General features: G+C 40.3%; 2 protein-coding genes and 1 non-coding gene across 3 annotated transcripts in view; all 3 read right to left on the bottom strand.

The window, feature by feature from the left end:
• c4h11orf98 (chromosome 4 C11orf98 homolog) overlaps positions 1 to 21,640 on the bottom strand; it is a 289,475-nt gene that overhangs the window by 175,823 nt on the left and 92,012 nt on the right. The gene's annotated exons all lie outside the window — the stretch shown is intronic.
• On the bottom strand, positions 17,811 to 21,327 carry rpl18a (ribosomal protein L18a). The gene is made up of 5 exons (XM_071915784.2): positions 21,269 to 21,327; positions 19,767 to 19,946; positions 18,930 to 19,059; positions 18,356 to 18,465; positions 17,811 to 17,959 (listed from the first exon to the last, which is right to left on the bottom strand). Exons 1-5 carry the CDS (start codon positions 21,284 to 21,286, stop codon positions 17,867 to 17,869), a joined length of 531 nt encoding a protein of 176 aa, XP_071771885.1. The 5' UTR covers positions 21,287 to 21,327; the 3' UTR covers positions 17,811 to 17,866.
• On the bottom strand, positions 20,020 to 20,150 carry LOC139924693 (small nucleolar RNA SNORA68). The gene has a single exon (XR_011785240.1). It is a non-coding gene; the product is annotated as a small nucleolar RNA SNORA68 (small nucleolar RNA).

The following is a 21,640-nucleotide window of genomic DNA, read 5'->3' as shown; positions in this document are numbered from 1 at the left end:
TAGACAGAAAGGAGGCACCACTACAAAACACAGCAGGGGCTTTCAATACCGGGAGAGCTCAGGAACCAAAGCGTGAAATGTGATCAACACCACACCATCTAATTATCCATCCATCCCTATGTATTCATATTTGCTTTGAGACTTACCGTAACGCCTCTGCGTGCAGAGCCAACAGGAACATGGTAAAATAAAAAATCTGCAGAAAAGCTTTTTGTTGACTTTACAGAGAAACAACATTCGTTCATGGGCCGTTGATTCGTGTTTGGTATTTCTAACCATACACTTCACCTGGGGTTATGTTGGAACAGGTCTTGATGGTGGCCCTGCTGTTTGGGGGGTGTCGAGTTATCGGCCCTCAGCTGGAGGTGTTGTTGTTCCACACCAGGAGGAGTGAGGTGGGAGCCAAACCCAGCAATCCCCTGGCACTGGGGACTCCAGGATTTTTCCCAGCATACATCACTGATAGGCAGTGTTGGGGAAGCTACTTTGAAAGTCTAGTTTTACAGGCAAACCAGTTACTTCACATCGGAAGAAGCTGAACTACAATAAAGCTTTCCTCAAGACAAATATAGTTTTGTTGACTGACGTTACTTAGAAAAAGTAGTTCAAACTATCTTGTACAAAAAAAAGCATATCTACAATGCAATGTCATATAATACAAAATAAGGACTGCAAAAAACACCACTGATTAGGATGTTAAAAGTTGAAATAAAAAAAAATTATTAAATAAATTAAAGGATGAAATAATGCAGTTCCCTTCTTTTCTTTTATGGCCTAAAATAGTAGGTAGTTGCAGTAATTAACTCTGCCTCTAAATGACAAAAAAAAGTAATAAACTAGGAAAAATACTATCCAAATTTGAATTTAGTTGAATGACCAGCAAGCTACTGCAAAATGTAGTTAACTATTAGTTTAAAGGGGCATTAAGTAATCTATGACTTTTATCGACCTCTACTGTATAGGTGACCAGTAGAAATTACAACAACATTGACACGTCTCTGGCAGCTTACAGTGGCCTGTAATGGACACAAATAATAAAGTCACATATTCACAATATAGAGGAGTACACTAGCTAATTAGAGCAAAGTTCCAACAGGAACGTCTAGTGAATCTGTTTGCCCAGTTTAAATTCTGGCATTGGTATGGTCGTTGGTACGGTCACTGCACAGGATTTCTGGGTAATGAAGTCCTCCAATTTCAAACCTCTCACTGCCATTTGGGGCCGCCAACGTGCAAAATTGCCAAGTGCAACTTTGATTACATGTTGTGAAAATACTCCCCAACGCTGCTGATAGTGTCAGAGTCAGCCAAAGAAATGCCAGCCCTGTAAGCCTTTTGCACCTAGCTGAAGTGAAAACATCAGTTAACAATTTCTGCCCCTTATAACCATTCCACTCAAGTTGTATAGTTCTGGTAAACATGACCACTATAAATCCAAGTCTACATGAGTATTTATTCATAGCAAACTGAGAATTGAGATGACAAGTTATACTCTACTGCCCTTCTTGAAGGCTTGTGATGGAGTAGACAGTACACCGAAATATCATTCATCCAGTAAACTGCTTATTCTTTCTTTTGTGAACGGTATTATGGATGACAGCTAAGTATTCTGCTACTTCAGACAGAAATGTGGTTTCTAGATTGGCTGTTAATTTGAACTGGGGTTAGACCAATCTATTGGAATAAAACATGGAATATCAGACAGTCAGTGTTGCCCACTGCTGATGGTATGGAAGGATTTCAGGGGTGTCAGTCTGTCAAATCTGACCAATGAAACCTGCCTCACCCTACTAACCCCACTTCCACAAGAATTCCATTAGTCTGGCTTTCAGTGGAGAGTTTTAGTGTCCCATGATGGTGTAAATGCTGTTTCAGAGGCTTTTCCATCCTGACAAGAACAAAATTCTGGGGGAAACACTGACTACTATTTTTGGAATGGATATTTTTGGCATGAAAATGGCCAAATTTAAACATGCAGCAGAACATATCGGCACAAAATATTGGCTATCGGCAGCTTCAATCCAAAAATATCCGTATCGGCCTTCAAAACCGTCAACAGTCGAACCCTAATTTGAACTGAGCTCAGATTGCAGGCGTAGAACCTCTCTGCTTGGTAAGATTCGACCATTCACCGTGCCTTTTAGCTTTCCTCCTCCTGTACTGTGTTGTTATGTAATCATCCAACCCACCATCTTTCACCATGGGCGCGGCAGGGAGATGTCATCCCAGCTGTCAGCTAAGCTGTTGTAAATGAGCTTCTTCCCTCACTCGTGAGCACTGTTGATCTGCCTGTTTTTGCCTGTTGCTTAGCGAGTTTTAGTGCAGACTTCAGGTTGCAGACGCTGCGGTGGAAGGGAATCCGCATAGCTCTTTGCAAACTTAACTGAAAATGCTTCGAGCCAATTAACATCGCCGAATGTGGCCTTGGTCAAATGTTTTGTTTAAAAGCTTGAGGTGTTTCCATATTTCTGCAGGGAAACAGGCTGCCAGGGTTTTTACAGTTGCCATGGCCTCTTGGACAAGTGGAATATTTGGGAGCATGAAGCAAGTGGGTCAGAATAATTCTTTATTTGACTAAATTGCAGAACATTACTCTTGACTTGCATTAAAATAAAGGAAAATGTAAACAATTGTCATCGTTTGATTGCTTGCTATGTCGTTATGGCTGTAACTTCATATTTTCATGTTATTCCCGTTGCAAAGTCTGTAGGAACTGTCCATCAGCCAATCGTCACCGGTTATGATGGCCTTTAAATTCATCCCAAAAGCCCTTCTGATTGAATTCTCCACAAGCTTCCTTCCTTCATGTGTGGGCCGTAATATTGAGGCTTGCAGTATTACATGACTGTCTGGGACTGGATGTCCCAAAACTTCTTCCAACTCAATTCAGACAAAACTGACATCGTCATTAGTCCTAAACAAATCTCTGCACAGATTCAGCTGTCTTTTGGTCTTTTAACTCCTTTAACCTCAAGCCTGGATCTAAAAAAATTTAGGATTTATCTTTGATTGGTGTTTAATCCTTGAGCCACATGCTAAAAAGCTGGTTAAGACAAGTTTATTGTAACGCAGAAACATTGCAAAGATTGAATGTTTTGTCTTTTAACAACACTGAGAGACTTGTATGTGTTTCCCTATGATCTTGCCTCGATGTGAGGCCTGTGGTCGTGTCTCCAGCGGCAGGCAGGCTGTGGCAGGTCTGGCCTCCAGTTACAGCTTAGGTGTTAACCCTCTATGGACCAGACAGTGGCATTGATATCTGGGTCCTCGGCTTTTGAATTCCCTGGCAAAATTATTTATATATTTTATTAAACCAGGTTCAAACAAGGATTTTGGATCAACCTGCCCGAGGAGCTTGAGCAGCTAAATCTGTATCATCTTTTAAATCAGTTCTTAAAATTATTTTTTATTGACTTGCCTTTATGTAATGATCTTTACCCTTTTATGATTCTTGCCTTGCTTTCATTCTTTTGCAGTTTTTGTAAATAGCATTGTAACATTGTATTGTTTTTGAAAAGTGTGATGTAAATAATAATAATAATAATAATGTTATTTTTGTTATTATGATTTATTAATGTTGTGGGGTTTTTATTATTATTCTTATATTGTTACCAGTAGTAGTATTTAGTAATAGTAATAGTAGTAGTAGTAGTAGTAGTACAAGTAGTTTTAGTATTGTTAGTGTTGGTATTTTTATTATTATTTGTAGTATCAGTTGTATTAGTATTATTAGTTTTAGCATTATTATTATCATTATCGTGATTGCCCTTATTATCCTTATTATCGCCATTATCATCAACATTGCTCTTGTTCTTGTTCCTGTTATTCTTTGTTGATCTTTGTTGCATAGCACTGAGACCACAGCTGACAAAGTCACCATAAAGCAAAAATGCGTTTGGCATCTGTAGTGTCTGCACTGATGAGTAAGCTTCATAGCCGGCTGTTACAGAGTAAAAATCAACCCATAGTCAAAAGGCTTCATAACCAGGAATGTAAACCCAGTTGACCCACCTATTTGTTTGCAGAATAGAGTTTACCACCTTTTTTAAAAAAATAAATCTTTATGATGCAAATTCATAGTATACATCAAAATAAGTAGTATCAAACTAATGTAAGTTAGATGAAGATAGGGTCTTTTAAGGGGGGAAAAAAAGCAAGAATCAATGTTTTTCTGAAAATATAACATAGTCATAGTTTTCCCTCCTTTTTATTTACCACTACATCACCGTTATAATGTTATTTTGTTGTTGGATTAACTATTACATTTGTCCCCTGTATGGACATTCAAATGTCAAATACATGTCCAGAGATACTGTATTTAAGTCCTGTCTTTATCCATTACAGATGTCCTGGAGTATGAGTGACTGATGTACTTTATTTCAAGAGTTCATCCACATTTTGTTCGGCCCATTCACCCATATAAAAGAAAAGGTTGCCACCAATTTACTCTAGGAACACACACACACACACTTTAACTGATTAAATTAAGGTATATTTGTACTACTTACAGAAATGACATGGCCTACATTTAGATTTTTTTCTCTCGACGATCTGGTTTATTTTGCCCACAATTCTGCACCTAAATTCCAGAGTCAGAGAGCAGTCCTGTCTTTCTTCTCTTTATGGAAAATGTCCTTGACAAATTAGCTATCCAAACATAATTTCCAAAACGGACAAATTGAATAATTCGGCCCAATTACCTGAACAAACACACACTTTCACGCATGTTAATAGGATTAACGAGCTGCACTTAACTGTCTGTTGACATTTTCTGAGGACATTTAGCTTTCCATCTTTAAACCAACATCCTCACTTTTCCGAGTGCTTGTAATGGCTGCATTGATTAACTCCTAACAACACAAGCACGGACCCCGACCCCAACAGACTTGGACACATCCAGTTGAGGTCTCTCCAAAAACAACCCTGAGGGCTTTGAAGTGTGAGAGCGACCGGCAGACTTGAACAACACGACCGTTTCTGTAGACGAGCCAAGCCCACCAAAGAAGAAGCTTCCGCTCGACAGATCCGTCAGTGGCAGGAGGCTGCAGCGCTCCAGCACTTCTCTTTGTTGTCTGTCTCTCCATGGAGCAAACACAACCGACGGCTTAGCCCTAATTAGGAACACACTTCAGTTCATAAAGTTGAGCATTGTTTGCACTTTTTAGAGAATTTATGAACTTAAAGGGGCAATAAGTAAGATTTTTACTGCCCCATCCCAGAACATGACCATGATATATCTGCAAAGGGTTGCTGATCAATAGCAGTGGCTCTACGATGACTTGGCCAGGTGCTGAGATTTCTGGCTTTCAAAACCCACTTTCCGTTCTGTACTCTGTTGTGGAACAAAAACTCCCCAAACCAAGATTCAAGACTCTCCCAACTTCCCCCACCTACTGGCATTTTCAACTGCGCAACGATGGAGGACGGTGCCACGAGAGAGTAACCAGCATCGCAACACATTTCAGCTACAAAGGCTAAAAAACCTTGTTCTCAAGCCTAAAAACCAAATGGCAAAGCAGTGTTATTATTCCAGTATTTAGCATGGTGATATAGCTCTTCACTAGATGTTTCTGTTGGATCTCTGCTCTCATTAGCTAGCTTATTCCTCTATATTGGTCAAATGGGACTTTCTTTGTGTCAATTACAGGTCACCATACCTCAATTGTGTAGGAGGAGACAAGTTCTAGCAATGTTGTTGCAATTCCTACTGGTCGCCTATAGAGGTCAATAGAGGCCATTTACTTAAAGAGTAACTAAACCCCAAACCCAAATCTTTGGTGAAGCCTGACACCTAATGGCTGGTCTTTGTTCCATGTGATGTCATCACCTGTTGTACTCTATAAAGGGTGACATCACCTGGCACAAAGACCAGCCAATAGCAGATGGCCAGTTCAGTACCGTACTTTTCACCATTAGGTGTCAGGCTTCACCAAAGATTTGGGTGGGGTTTAGTTACTCTTTAATAAGTTTGAATGCTGACATCCTACATGCTGAAATCATCTCTGAGATTCATCAAAACATGTTACAGAACCCACTGATGGTAATGCACAGAGAAACCGGTGCATGAGCTTCAGGTGTGGTGTCTGTTTACAGGGATTTCTGGGTAAACCTTGGAGCCCAAATGCTTGGGAATGCTTGACACAAACCAGTCCATACTGTAAATAAAGGACAATATTATAGACTGGGAGATTGGATATTTTTAATGTAACGAGACACAGCCCATTTGCCCTCGACGTCTGGGCCTCGTCTTTTTTAAGACTGACTGATTCAAAATGGGCTGTATTCCCTACCAAATAAAACGCTATGCCCTATTTTTTTTTTGCTCACCTCCATACTTGCCCGCTAGTTTCCAATAATAAGTCACTGCTCCCCTGTGGAGACCAGCGGTGCTCTGCTTAGAAGTACATGGGGAATGTGCTGAGCCAAAAGCCAAATTATAACATTGGAGAAATATAGAAGAATGGAGATTTGACATCACACAATTATAGCACACAGTAAAAGAGTTCAAAAAATGCAAAGGGGTCCCTCCAGTACACTCTTGTCATCTGATATTGTTAAGAGGTGGGACGTCCTCTTCGCGGCCGATCCTCCATCTCACTGCATCTCGGACGGAGGATCAAAGTCCCGGTTAAAAGATAAATCCTGGAACACTGTTTTCTCCGTGGGCATTCAGATGAAGGCCAGGTTTTTCCAAGTGTCCGGGGATGTGCAAAAACCATCGGTCCTGAGAAGGGAAAACACATGTTGGAGCTTGGCAAAGCGAGGCACATCCTGGATTTCCTTGATTTCACTGGTAATGATTCTGGTCTGTGGACCACTCCAAAGACAAAAGGCAGACCACCAAATGGAATTTGTGTGTGTTTGTGTCTGAATGTGCATTTAATTTTACATATGCATTTGTTTTGGTGAAGACCACATTCGTATAGTGTATATCCATGGCATTATAGTATAGCTATATAGTAGGGTAAACTAACCTAAACTGAGTTTGCCACATTTTTTGTCTGACATAAATCTTTATGCTGTAAACTTATTATATATCATAAGTAATATCACACTGATGTAAGTTATATGAAGGATAAAAGGAAAAAAACACACATTAATGCTTTGATATGAATTATTTTTGTTGACAGCTGAGTATAGTGGTGGTCCCTTGTCATCATAAGTAAATGCAAAGATTATCATGACAGCAAATACTAATGAATCACCAACCATAGATTTGAGTCTGGAGCTCTTCTCACTAAGGTTAGACTGTTACATCTGTTGATAATGACCTTTTATTATATCTCATCCTCTTGTCTCACCATTCAGTGTCAGTCTCAAAATCCTGACATGACGTTTTATTTTCTTTGCACATTTTATTTATTTATTGAATTGTTCGGTAATGTTCTTTTGTAATTTAATTCTTGAATTAAACGCAATAATGTATCCTAGAGTTTCCCTAACTGAATGGGTGTGGTGGGTCACCCTGCCTTAAAGAGCTGCTAACACTGAAAGAATTTCATTAGTCTGTGTTTCAGTGGAGAGTTTTAGTGTCCTATAATGGTGTAAATGCTGTTTCAGAGGCTTTACCACCCTGACAAGAATACAATTCTGGGGGAAACACTGAATCTTTGGATTTTTTTTTTTTTTTTTTTTTGGTCATGAAAATTATCAAATTTAAACATATTGACTATTGGCACAAAATATCAGTATCGGCCTTCAGAAGCCCATATTGGTCAAACCCCAGTTTACACATCACCATGTGCTTTTCCAATGTTCCCTGTTTGTCAGAGCAAGAAAGGAAAAGCCATACTAAGTTATCTAGGTTAGCTAGTTATTCTAGCTGACCTTCCAAGTTCAAACTAGCCATAGCCTGTATCTACCTTGGTAAGCTAGTTAGCTAGCTGCTGACCTTCCAACATCATCATGAATCAATCAAAAAAAAAAAGTAATTGGCATTCATATTTGTATTTATATTTGGACTGCAGTCCCTTCTTTGCCATTCAGGTTAGCTAACTTGCACTCCAAAAAACTGATTTCTGCCTCTGTGAAATGTTTGTAAAATAAAAAACTCCAATGTGCGCGCAGTGGGCCACCTGCAAATGTGTCCATTATTCCATTAAAAAAAGGCAGTACAAATTGACAGTGATTTTTTTTAACAGTGACAGCCACAGAGACTGCTATTATATGAGCAACATGTCCCTGAAAAATTTAAATTATGTTTGAAATGTGTTACATGTGGATGGAAAATCTCTGCTTTGATTTATTAATGAGGTGTGGGGGCGTCAGAGTGATGTTGCATGCTCTTGTCACAGAGTTCACTGGCTACTGAAAAAAACAGTGCTGGCAGCCAAGAGCCAATCATACTTTTCCATTATAACGTTTGCAAACAGAGTCTATATGACGCATGACAAGTCAGTCAGTCTATGTGCGCGGTGCCTTAGATGTGCTAATGATAAGAGGAGGACGGGCTTCGTCCCAACGCTGGGGTCTGGTTCCTCTCAACATGTGAGCGAGCGGCTCTAGCCAAACTTTCTCTAATTACCGTTATCATGCTGGATTAATCTGGTGCCTTAGCCTCATGCACCATATGCTCCAGGTTTATAAAAAGTGAGCTGTGTGTAGATCTGATTGATTTTTCTGTGCTCTTTAGATAATGTTGTTTGATGACATATGTTTGCTGCATTATTTGACATAAACCATACAAAACACCTTTGTCATATAAAGCTCTTTTCAGGTCTATACGATGAGTTTGGAATGAGAATGGGTTGCAAGTCCATATTATGCCAAAATGATCATTAGATGTAATGAATCTTGGTGGGAGACAGTGTGTGTATAGTGTAGTGCTTTGGCACATCAGAGATGACATGTCACCAGTATTTAGCCTTGTGGGACAATCAGTTTGGCAATCTGACTGCCACTGCCTCACTGACTACTTTTGTACTGTAGTCCCCATGGCCAAGGCAAGACCGGCCTGCCATGGCCTCCTCATCCAATCTGCCTGCTCCCTGTTATATCTTGGCCATTCATGTTGGATTGCAATCTGCTTTTGGATGTTACACTTCACCCATGTGCATTTGATTCAAATTTGTCATTAAAATTTACTTCTTTCCTGTCTACAATATTTCTCCATTGTTTTGCTCTTCTAGCTTTTGTGCGGTTTAGCCGTAATTCATGTTTTATTGTATCTTCTCTTTATTTTCTCCCACTGTTTCTCATGTAAGTTGAGTCATAGGAGAGTTTTTGGAGGACTTTCCAGGGCTTTCCCGGGTTCAAGATATCCGCATAGAGCTACATTGTTTAGCTGCTCTCAGACAGATATGTTTCAACAAATGTTCTCTCCTTCATATAGATTTGGAGTTCTTCTCCAAATAGTCCCATGCAGTGACAATGGGTCACTTGACTTAAATGACATTAAATGCGGTCTGAGTTATCAATATGTCTCTTTTGTGCCGATAGGTACTGAGATAGCACTTGTAGCTACAGGTAAGTTTGTGGCATGTCATGTAGAGCTATAGAAAACATGTTAGAGCACAGTATTTACCTCGCCCCTATTATTTACTGATGTCCTCTCACAATGTCAGAGTTGAGGTAATGTTCCTTTGCTTGAAACATACGTACATGACCTTTCAGTCACTGTCATGAAGGCTAAACTGACCCACAAATCATGCAAAGCTGGCCGGAAAGGGATAAGGGAACTTATTGGGGTCCATAAGCAATAAATGAAGCAACTAAGGGCAAACCAACTTCACTCATAAATTACTAACATATTGGGACAAAGAGTAAACCCTAACTGAGCAATCACAGTAAAAATCCATCTTTGTGGCCCAGTGCCACTTCAGTCCCTCAACACAACTTTCACAGGCTCAGCAACCATCCAGTACAGAGCCACTGCTGCAAAAAACTAGCATGGAGCTCTTTTTTTTTTTTTTTTTTACAAAACAGCCTACAATAAAGGGTGCATTTATTCAGAGATCGTTTCTTTCTCCTCAGGCTTTTTTTTTCCCGCCTTCCTTGTCTGTGGCAATGGAACAGTCAATATATTTCAGCCAGAGTTTGGCTTCAGGATGCTGCCAGGCTGCCGGCTCTCCACCACCGCCCTGACTGCACCTCGAATTCCCCCTGCTGACAACCTGAACATTTCTGCTCTTATTTTGCTCCCTTTTTTCTCAATGGATAAAAGAGACCATTTACAGGCATGATGGAGGACCTCTGAAAAAGCATACAATGTGAACACAACTTCTTGGTTTCCTCGCAACTCCCCAGTGGACATATCTTTAATTCATTTAAGGGGGTTTCAGTTTGAAATGGATCTGCTAAGCACCAGTGAGTGTTGTCAAGTGACTCAGAGAAATGGGGTTGAGTCATAGTTGAAGTTGATCTGACCCCTATGGAGATAAATCTTTAATTCAGCATCCTGAAGACTCTCCACTGTACTTGCCCTCCATCCCAGCTTCCCTTGTCTTACTACATCCTGATTCCCAAGCATCCTGGCGCCATGAATAAGGACTGAGTTTTTTCTTCTTCTCCACCCAGACACTGCCAAATTCCCTCACTATGAGCCCGTGAAGTGGAGCGTTGTAACAGATACCGATGGGCAATAAGTTCAAAGTCTTCTCTCTTTTTTTTAACGAGTTTTTGGTGAGCACCCTTGCTGGGAATAATGCTCTCTCTGTATGTCCAGTTTGCCGCTTCATTGTGGTGTCTATGAAAGCTGACAGCCTCTTTCATCAGAATGAGATTTTAGATGAAAGCTCCCTGGCCTGGGCTCAAGGTGAGGAGGGGTCCAGTTATCGTCAAACCAAATGAGCAACGCTGTGTTGGACAGTTCTGGGGCCTGTGAACCGATGAACCTGGACCCACTTCAAAGTAGATGCTCCACTTTATGTAACACTGCTGTCTTGTGAATTTGGGTGTTTTTACTTTTTTTGCATGAAAGTTAACATGACCCAAGATGTGCTAATTTTTTACTAATTTTCATGACCCCAGAAGTTATGACAGCCAAAATATCTGGCCATCAAAAACTATGGCTGCACCATGCAATTTTTGCAAGAGATAACTGTTTGAAATTTAAAGGATAAGCTCGGCAATTTTGGATGTATAATTTGTCTCTTACATAGGCCTACCTATAGTACTTGGACCCACAGAGAATATTGGCTCCGGAGTCAACTTTTGGTTACAACGGCAAGCTCCATTGCTAGGCCTCTTGTTTGTCAAAATATTGGTCTAAAATATCAGTCCAAAATCGCCAAACTTATCTTTTAAAGACTTCAATTGTCCTTATTCCACAGCGGCCATTAACACTCGATGTGGGAAACTCAATCTGGAAGATTGACATGCAAATAAAACTAGCTTTATTTCAACACATAAGTAAGAACTTAAGATATACATAACAGTTACCAAATTAGCTAGCAATCTCAGGAAAAAGCAACTATAATGACTGCTTGAATTTAGCAGGGAAGTTAGTTAGCTTAATAGCTAGTTAGCTGTAGATACTGTAGCTGCCTAGGCTAGATTCGTGGGCAAATATTACCTTAAAATGTGAACCTACTGTATATCCCTCCAGATTCTTGAGATCCATTCATTCTAATACATTTTTTAGTGGGGAATCTATAAAATGGTAAATGTTTGTCCAATTCTTGATGTTTCTATAGGACAATAGAAACAATAGGACATAGCTGGACTGTGCTTGCTCTTCCAGTTTCCCACCCTTAGTGTGATATAAGTTCAAAATGGCCATCATGGGAATAAGGTCTATACCCAGAAACCATGTAGCATGACATCAGTAAATGTTTCCCAACCCAGCCGGTCTGTGATCACTTTATACCAAAGGATACCAAAAGGAAGAGAGGGGCAAAACATCTTGAGTCCAGCTTTCTCTGGGCAGAGCTCTCTCACTGCTGTTTACAATACACTTTGTATTTTGCTCATAAGTTTTGAATCATCACTTCCTATGGGCAGAGATTTTCCCGCCAGTAACATCTGGGCAAATAGTGTGAATCTATGGCATCTCAGTTAGGGGGATGGGACACTCTTCTCTGTTGCAGTGATTTATATTGAGAAGACAAGCGTGTTTTTACATAAAGAGCTTGCCTAGTGCTACATCATTCCCTTTAAACCAGTAACTCATGTTGGTATTGAAGAAGGTTGGTATGAAAAAAAAATAGCATATTTCATGTGTTTGAGAGTTTACAATGTCCAAAATATCCTTTGGATCATGCCCATAAGCTCTTTAACCTCAAATAGCATGATTTACAACGTTTCTGATCTTTTCACAAATATTATCAGCCTATTTTGGAGGAAATTGTGAGGAAAGGAGATCACACAATTGTCTGTTGAGCATCAGAGGATTAGTCACGTTTAGACAGACTAGACATTCATAATACTTTAACAATGTATTGTATCTATCTAATTGTGAGAGATGATTCACTGCTGTTCCACACAAACCAGGTATTGTTGTTGATATAATTGGCCTAATGATACTCTGAAGAGACTGTTAAAGTTTTGTTATCCAATGTCATCTTCACCCTGGTAGGTCCGACTGCACTCAAACTGACAATTCGTGGGAGGTTCTGAGCAACATTAAAGCGAGGGAAAGTGTGTGGCTGGTCTGGACCGAGCTTTTAGCACATTCCACTCCAGCAGCCATGGCCGTGGTCTGGGTTCAGTCCTGCGTGTCCCTACGCTCTCCGCCTGGTGAAAACTGGGCAACTTTAAATCCAGTCAATCAAATGGCTTGCGTCTGTGGTGAAGGTGCTGAGTCAGCAGGTTGCGACTTGAGTTCTACCACGCTGCCGATAGCTGAGCCGGCTTTTACTCTTCCCTGTCTCTCCAGACCAAAGAAAGGTATTTATGTGTTTGAAACACGCTCGTTTTTTCAGTGTAAGGAAACCTAGGGGAAATTCCCAAACTCCTCTTGGAGTGGTCACAAAGCCTTTTTAAAAGTCAAAATGCCACAGTAGTAACAATTGTGTATTCCAGTTGCTTTAGACCTTCTCTGCTCTCTGCTATATGTTGAGCTTACTGACAATTCCAACAATGACCAGTCCAACCACATTATTTGGCTGACCCCTGATTTTCTGTAATAACTCTTCACATATCAGACTCATTGTGACAGTGGGAAGAAAGTGATTGAATAGAGAACACAACATCAGATGATAAACACCAAAATAGACAATAACCAACTTCAGTGGCATCCCCATAAGCTTCTGTTATTTGTGCTTTTTTAAGAGCTTAATACTATGGAACTGAAGTTAAGATCAATTTAATCACCTGGATTTAAGAGATTTTAATACTTTTTAAGGCTTTACATTTAGATTTAGTACCATATTTCAGGCATTTTAAGGATGTGCAGATACACTGTAAGAATTTTCAGACTCAGGGAACATCTCTGGTTAGCTGTTACATCTCTGTCCCACTTTCCAGGACACATTGTGGGTAGAGAAGTCAAGTCAGTACCCAGTCCTGCCACTAGATGGCCTATGGAGCAGGTAGTACAGTGTCCCTTGTTCGAGAAGATTTGCCTGTCCACCTCCTCCACATCCATAAACACATTGAACCCAGTCCGCCCTCTGCCACCACAGCATTCATCTCTACCTGCCAGCTGGGCTCTGAAGACCTGACACTAAGAGCCTTTATGCCCTGTGGATCTTGTGGCTTGAGGCTTTGCCACTCGGTGCCCATGGAGAGTTCTTGGAAAGCCGGTGCCTAAGGAGATCCACAAAGCCTCCCAGCCACCTCAAGCCCATGGCCTAGGCCACAGAACAGTAAACCTGGCAAAGGCTGCGACCAGACTGTGGTCAAGTCTATCCCTCCTGCCCTCATTGCCCGAATTAGGACTCCCCTCTGTGTGAAGGAAGTACAAAGTGCATACAGGACTCCATGAAAACCCTCTGCAGAAAGCCATGGTCTTGATGAGGAAAGGACGTCTTTCTGTCCAATGTCTGACAAATCACTGTTAAATCACTGCTTGAACACATCACAGGAAGGTCATACAATGATATTTCTCCCTGATTCATCTGCAGCTACTTTGGGTAAATCATAAGCACTAGGGTTTGACCAATATGAGCTTTTGTAGGCCAATACCGATGCTGATATTTTCTGACCTAAGTCGCCAATAGCTGATGTTTTGTGCTGCAATTTAATATCCTTACATTTGACCATTTTCATGCCGAAGAATTACAAGGATTCAGTGTTTCCCCAAGAAATCGGCAAACCAATACATTGGTCTAACCCTAATAAGCACATTACTCAACCACTTGTACATTAATCACTCAGGGTGTTGATTTGCTTTGTGGGATTTACAGCATGGGATTGTAGTGTCACTTGTGAGGTCTAATATTCTTAACGAGAGGCTGGCCACATGGGAATGACAGTAATTCTTTTTTATTAAGCAGTGCGTACGTTTCACGGATGAAAGATTTCCCTCCAACTGAGCTTAGATCTTTTTTGGAACTCTTGTTGATTTACTTTGCTGTTTTTTATGTATCTTTATTTATGCATGGAAGGCTTGCAATGTGCGCATGCTCTTTTTCATTGATGCCTTGCTTCATGTTCATACAGTTACATAGGTTCACACCTGGAAATGACCCAGTACAACCACAGTCTACTGGTGGCCACTTCTCTCACATCTTGGCTACTGCTGGCCATGACGTTTTGTTATATATGGCTGTATGGTATGGCACTATGGCTGGTTTTGATGTTCAGCACCAAGACTCATGGTACCCAATGACCTCCTGATGAAATCTTTATTCTTTCACACTGCGAGGCGATTACTATTGTACCAACCTTGAAATGAATTGTATCTGACATGCTCAAATACTGCTTTATACACGCTAAACATAAAAGTATAATTTTTGTCTAGCTTTCTGTGTGAGAACCATCAGCACCCCTTTGTTTCATGAAACTATTTCATCTGCAGAGGGGAGTCTATTTCAACCATTCATGTCTATTCGAAAGCATAGCCAATTATATTTAATGACCTCTAAGTTCTTGGCTACCAGCTCCACAATGAGTTCCATTGGGAAGCACAACTCACTGTGAACCATAGTCAGAAAGCCTGAAAACTTGAGAACATTTAAATGTATTCCAAACAATGTTTTAATTCCGCCAATAAAAATGTGTAATATACACTGAGCTCCTTTGTATGGAATTGATTTCTGAACCTATAACCTGTTTCCTGTCAGAAGTGTGCTTTAAGACTTGCTCACAAATAATGGAAAATGTTGCTACTAAGCGAGCAGTAATCGTTGGATCCGACTCATAAACATGTGCCTGCATATTAGAATTTAATTAACCATCTCTCTTCTAGCTGCTTATACCTCCAGAATTGCCATTTTGAGTCCCATTTTTGTTATGTTATGTTTGGAGTGTATTTTACATACCTTGGTGAAGTCAGCTTATTATGAGACATTTTATTTTTTTTGGTATCCTTAATGATTTTACATGTTTATAACTGTGACTCATTCAAAAGAATGTTTTCCATCGCCTAGTGAGGTCTTTTCTCCAGCCACCCACTGCTCTCTCTCCTTCATACACACCCATGTACCTCCCACCCATCTCTACTACCACCACTTGTACATGCACTTTAACACCAGCCCTCTCTCAGCATGCTGCCTAATAAAGAGCCGAACTTCATATTCTAATGAGCTTCCGGTTCAATATATCATGCCAAGACTACAGTATAAACCCATGTTGTCTCACTTGGGCAGTGTCCAACCCAAATCCAACCCTGTGCTAAATATGCAACATCTTTATGATTAAGATTTATTTGAATCAAAGTATATGCGTCAAACTTTTCTGCTGATTTACATAAAACATATGGCATGCTACTGTAGCAGCTTCCAAAACATACCGTTGAAATAATATTAATGGAATACACAGAGTTTTTGGGAGTTTATTGGGGCCATTAAGTGATGAGAACATGGACACCAAAACCATCCATGTGTCTGCAGTAGATTGGCTCTGGTGCTCGATGCTAACACTTAAAAATAGAAAATAAACCTGGCTACATTAACTATACTGAGGTGATGATATTTCATTTTTTTTATTTATGAATATGCTAAAGTGTTAGCATGGAGCCTAAATCACTCAACATAGTGTATGTTAAAGTGTCAGGAGGACTGGAACCAACGATTTACCAGAGACATGGATGATTTTGGTGTCTGTGCTCTCAACATTTAATGCCAATGGGCCAATCTCCTAAAAACTTGATGTTCTTTCAACAAAAACATGTGTATGTACAGAATACCTGGATGCAAATCAGTGTGAAACTGTGAAATGGGCGGATGTGTATTGAAGCTGCTATATGGTTTCTCACATTTCACCACAGTGGTCTGGTTCTTTATGGACACTTTTGACATTTCTGTTACAGCACAAGAATACATAGAAACTCAGAAGCGAGGGGAAGGGAAGGCCTCTCACCATTGCCAGTAATGTTAAGAAGCCCACTTTCTGCCACCTCCGATTCAGCCTGTCATCAATTATTTAGAGTTCCAGTGAAACCTACAATGTATCCCTTCCAAAAATTTGTAAACTTGAAGTGTATTTTTTAAAGTATACACTGACTTGCACTGACTTCGGTAAACTATTAGTTTACTTGTAAGTGTACTATTTTGTTGCTTGTTGGGACTTAATTGGCCCAATATTTAGTTCATAAGTGTACTTGTAGGCTACTTTCAGTTAACTTTAAGTTTATATCTGTATACTTCTAGTATACTTGAGGTTGACTCACAGTGTACTAAGTGTACTAAGGTATATTCAAACTTTTTGTGACTTAATTGGACGACTTTTAAGTTTATTAATGTATACTTCTAGTATCAAAAGTACAAGTAAGCCTAAGTATACTATTCTTACCCTTTGCAAAAGTATAAAAAGGCCTATTCATTAAATTCATTATTTAACTGGGCTCTAAATTCATTAAAAGTATAAGTAAAAGCCTATGTATACTATTCTCAAGTGTACCTTTTGTACACTTGACAGTACAGAATGGTCCAAATTGGTAAAAGAACAGTCAAAATGCCAGCATACAGCTTATTGTTGGATGCTCAATAACGTTAACACACAGCTTTGCCTTCATGCCTTAGGGAAGACTGCCACCATGAGGTCAGACTCTGCAACAACTACAATTCAGTAGCAATCAAGTTGAAGACTTCAGATCTTTTAAATCACTCTATAAAACTCATTTAGTCTTTTTTTAACCATTTTTATTCCCGTTGTGTGATTTATTCTTCTGCAGCCCTGTATTAAACTTGTCTGGCATTTCTGGCCTTTGCAAAGTGGTTTGTGTTTTGTTACAACCGTCCCATAAAGATTCATGTTATGAAGGTAATCTAGGTGACATCTTGTTAACTAGAAACAAAAGCAGCAGGTGGACCATTTTTCCCCCGCATCTTCCCCATTTGAGATCTCTGGTTGTCTCCCAAAAGTATTATTACTGAAAGCTTTCTTTCACTGCCACATTGTGGGTGCACTAATGCTTTGTAATGTGGTCTTTTTCTACATGTTCTTGTTTTGCCCCTATTTCTGTCCTACTTTTGTTATAAAATGCTCATCATAAAATAAACTACCAAAAAGAGGCATTTTCATTGCCGAGACAGGCCTGTGTGTTTCACAGACATGACAATAAATTGCTTATTTGCTGTTCTGCTCTCTAAAGTAGTACAAAATGAGCCTAGTCTCCACACTGCATTGATTCTGCCGATATTATACTGGTACATGACTGAGTACACAAGCCAGAACACACACTGTTCATACCAAGTAAAATTTGTTTCTGTGCTAGACCCAAGGATTAATTGACAGGCAACTCAGAAATAAGTCAAAATGAGACAACAGTTTTTCTACCATAGGAGTTTTATTTTCCCGCACAATATGAAAAAAGAGAATTCCTTTAGAAGAAGGTGTTTGGTCTCTTGGTGGTGAAGCGGGGTTTGTGCTGGCGACGCAGGACCCTGTGGGGCAGAGGGAACTTGATCTTGGAGTCCTGTAGGAAGAATCAAATACAAAATGTTCAGTTTAATTGCAGAGAACAAGTTTCAACCAGTGTAGACATTTGAAAACTAATGTCAGATCTGCAGAAAACCCCCAGTTGCAAATTGCTTGTCGCCAGTTTCAAAACCGCCAGGTTTGAAGATGGGAAGCTAGAAATCTGGAAGAGGAATCTGGCTTTTGTCTGGCGGGTTTTTAAACTGGAGCTGACAAATGTAGCGGCAGTCCAGAGAGAGACCCGCTAAGTTACAAGAAACAGACTGTGCAACCAAAAGGAAGCAACAATCCAATCAAACTGCACAGATTGGGAAACAATGCCTTCCATTAGACATGGCTGTAATCAACACTAACGCTCACTTCATGTAAGGGTACAGTGTGGGTAGACACTTACGTGGAACTGCTTGATGGCAGGTCTGCGACACTTGTTAGCAGCAATGACCTGCACTTTCATGATCTGGATGGAGTGGGCGCGGGCACGATGGCGGGCTCCCATATCCCGATCTGAAGTAAAACACAGCAACAATCAAAACACTGATTAATGTGCAAAATCAACTAGAATATCTGTATTCAGTCTTGAGCCTAAAGCAGAGGACTATAGGCAATTTAACTGTATATAGTATGTCTGACACATATTGACAGTGTCTTGGATGAAGTTGAGCCTGATATTCTCTCCTAACAGAATGGCACCGGTACTGGGGCTGGTCCCAGTCTCAACCAGCCGCCAACCAACTGTTCACACCTGCCTCATCCACAGTTGTATGTAGGAGTTACTTTGTAGGAGTCCAAAACAATTTAGAAGCAAACCAAGGCTGCATCATGATAAAGTGCAGTCAGAACTAGTTCCACGTTGAACCTCCACTTCATTTCCATCAGCATGTGAGCCAATGAAAGCTGACTATCATCTCATGTAAAGCTCTAGTCTTGTACAAATCAAGCTGGTGGATCTGCCCTGCAGGGATACTCACAGCACTGTGTGACGGCTCCAGAGGTGGTCAGGTCCCTGTACTCTCTGTACATGTTGTGGGTGCCGCTACGGGAGTCGTAACGCAGCCAGATGCCAAAGTTCTTCACCTTCAGCGGGGTCTTCTCATGAACCTGATGAGGGCAACGAACAAGGTCGTCCATTAGTTAGAAGGAAGTGATTAGAGGCAAAATACAACTACACAATATTCTACAGCTGCACATTCACGTCTCAAAGATTTGAGATCAAGCTTTCTCATGGCATCTAAAATCTGTTAAGATGAGCTTTCTGACCATTATTTGTCAAACCATATTATTTGGCTGATTTTGTTATGACTATATCAGAATTATGACATCGGAGAAATAAAAAAAGTGACTGAATCCGATGATTTTAAAAAACCAAAACAAACAGCATCCCCATAAGCTTCTGTTATTAAACAGAATACTCTGCAGGTTTCAGAGAGCCAAATTTAAGACGTGAAAAACTTGAAGGATTTGAATTTAAAAGCAATTTAAAAACCAAAATAAAAGACAAAGCTGGCAGCCTATTTCTTATTGAACATAACTCATCTAAGTTCTGAAACTATAAATGGGCAGTTTAAAAAATTAATTGTTAAGAGAGTAAACCCTGTTCTGTATTAATCTAAGACTATTAATCTAAGAGTGGACATGCAGCACAATGAAACCTGTCATTGCATGGAGGAAAAATAAAACATTTAATAACTGTATAGAGGCTTAAATTTTGACTCCTCCAGACTAGGGATGTGCATATTTCTAAAGACGAGGAGCACATGACTGACAGTGCCATGTCATCTTCACATCTCCCTGCTTCAGACACTCACCAGGCCGCAGTAGACGGTCTCTCCAGAGGCCTTCTTCATCTTCCTCAGCTGGGAGACAAAGTACCAGAAGCGGGACTTGGCCACTACATGGTTGGGGGCGAAGATCCTCATACGATACAGAGGAGGAGCAGGGTTCTTGGCAGAGGGCAGCAGACGCCCAACTACTTTGTACTCCCTAAGCTGTACAAAAACAAGAGAGATGTTAAAAACAATGTGCATTACACAAGCTCATGTACATTCAGTGACAAGAGTAACTTGTTGAACCTTGAATTCACTTTCAAAGGCACTGCAGCATCAGAGAAAGGCGACAAGATTCAATTTCTATTAGCACACCAGACAAAGCCATACCATTTATTTGATATGACCGTTGGGTTTGGGTGCATGCAAAGTCAGTCTGTTGGCGACTGTGACTCTCAAGAAACGAGTAGCTCGTTCTTAGAGTACTGGTGATGTGGAAGAATTGGTATCCCCTAAAAATGTATTTCCATCGGTGGTGTGTCCTCGTTTTGTCTAATGTGTGCTACTGGGATGCCGGTTTCCCAACACCTACAGTGGAGCAAGTCAGGTCACGGTGGAAAATACTAAATATAGCTTATGGCCGCTATAATCCAAAGTGGTCTCATTTTCAATAGCCAGTCAAATTTATTTAAGGTTAACAGTTAGAGGAATATCAGATTAACGATTTCAAAATTGCCGGTTTGTGTTGTAAACGTCACAGGCGCCTGCGCAAATAGCATGCAGTAATCAGTAACCGGGATACTAGTATCTATCATGTATACGGGGATATGAATACGTTAACCAGATTTCTCTGTGTTCCATGTAAACGCCATATCCCGAATATGATCAAAACCGGGATACTCAAGTCCATGTAAACGCAGTCATTGGCCAAGCGTGATCTTCGTGCATTGCGTGGCAGCAAAGTAAGCTACTTTGATATATATATATGTCAATATAAAACCGTGAAATGTTTTAACAGCGTTGGCCAATCGTTTGAAATGCCAGTGGTAGGGAAACACTCCACGCAAATTTAAGTGATTGTTATTTTCCACCCCTGGTGTGAAATTAAGGCGAGAACACACCGCCAAAGGAAACACATTTTCGCACAACACCGGCGGCTAACGTTAGCTTATTTGATAGCTAAAAGCCTAACGCCGCTAACCATACAGGAGTATTAAATGGACAATTCAAGGCATTTTAGGAAAAAACGTTTTTTCGAGGCGACTGTTGCCTTATAGTTGCGACTCACGATATGTCATTCTACACAAGACTCTCATACTGCCATACACCGTCTTATTCCAGACTACTGTCGTCCACATGGTAAAGTGGACGCCATGTTGTAGCCGCAAAGCATCGGGATGACAAAGGCTCAAATTATCAGTCCAGAACACACTTTAACGCTACATTAATGCATAAATCAAAGTAACATAACTTTATGTTATCAAATATGCTTAAATTGGTCGTCTTCCATCGGCGCAGAGTGATAAATAAACAGTTTTACGTACTGTCCCAGACGCCTTCATGGTGCCTCTCGCAGACTGCCACAGTAAAAGAGGAAGTAGAAGGGCGGAGAATCGGGACGTCAAGTACAGAGGAGGCGGGATCAAATGGGTTATTACTATGGTTGGCCTAGAATTAAGAGCCTTAAAACGCGTTGAAATTCAAACAACCTACTTATAATACGTAATTATAATATAACACGATAATATAAGACAACGTTCCTATTTCAATGTACATTTTCAGTCAAGAGGAACTAAACAATTTTTCATTTCAAATGTTAATAATCACGGAAGATTTTTCCATGCCTCACAAATTGTTTTTTGACGAGTATTCACCACAAACGAGACACAATTTATCCTCATATCATAAATAAAATG

Source organism: Centroberyx gerrardi, chromosome 24, assembly GCF_048128805.1.
Source record: "Centroberyx gerrardi isolate f3 chromosome 24, fCenGer3.hap1.cur.20231027, whole genome shotgun sequence".
In the NCBI taxonomy this organism is placed as follows: Eukaryota; Metazoa; Chordata; class Actinopteri; order Beryciformes; family Berycidae; genus Centroberyx; species Centroberyx gerrardi.
Note: the sequence above shows the minus strand (reverse complement) of the source record. Positions and strands in the feature narration are given on the sequence as shown.

Coding starts and splice junctions, on each gene's coding strand:
- rpl18a (XM_071915784.2), bottom strand. Junction 19,060..19,766: donor AGACCGTCTACTGCGGCCTG/GTGAGTGTCTGA, acceptor TGCCCTCATCAG/GTTCATGAGAAGACCCCGCT. Junction 17,960..18,355: donor CTGCCATCAAGCAGTTCCAC/GTAAGTGTCTAC, acceptor TTCTTCCTACAG/GACTCCAAGATCAAGTTCCC.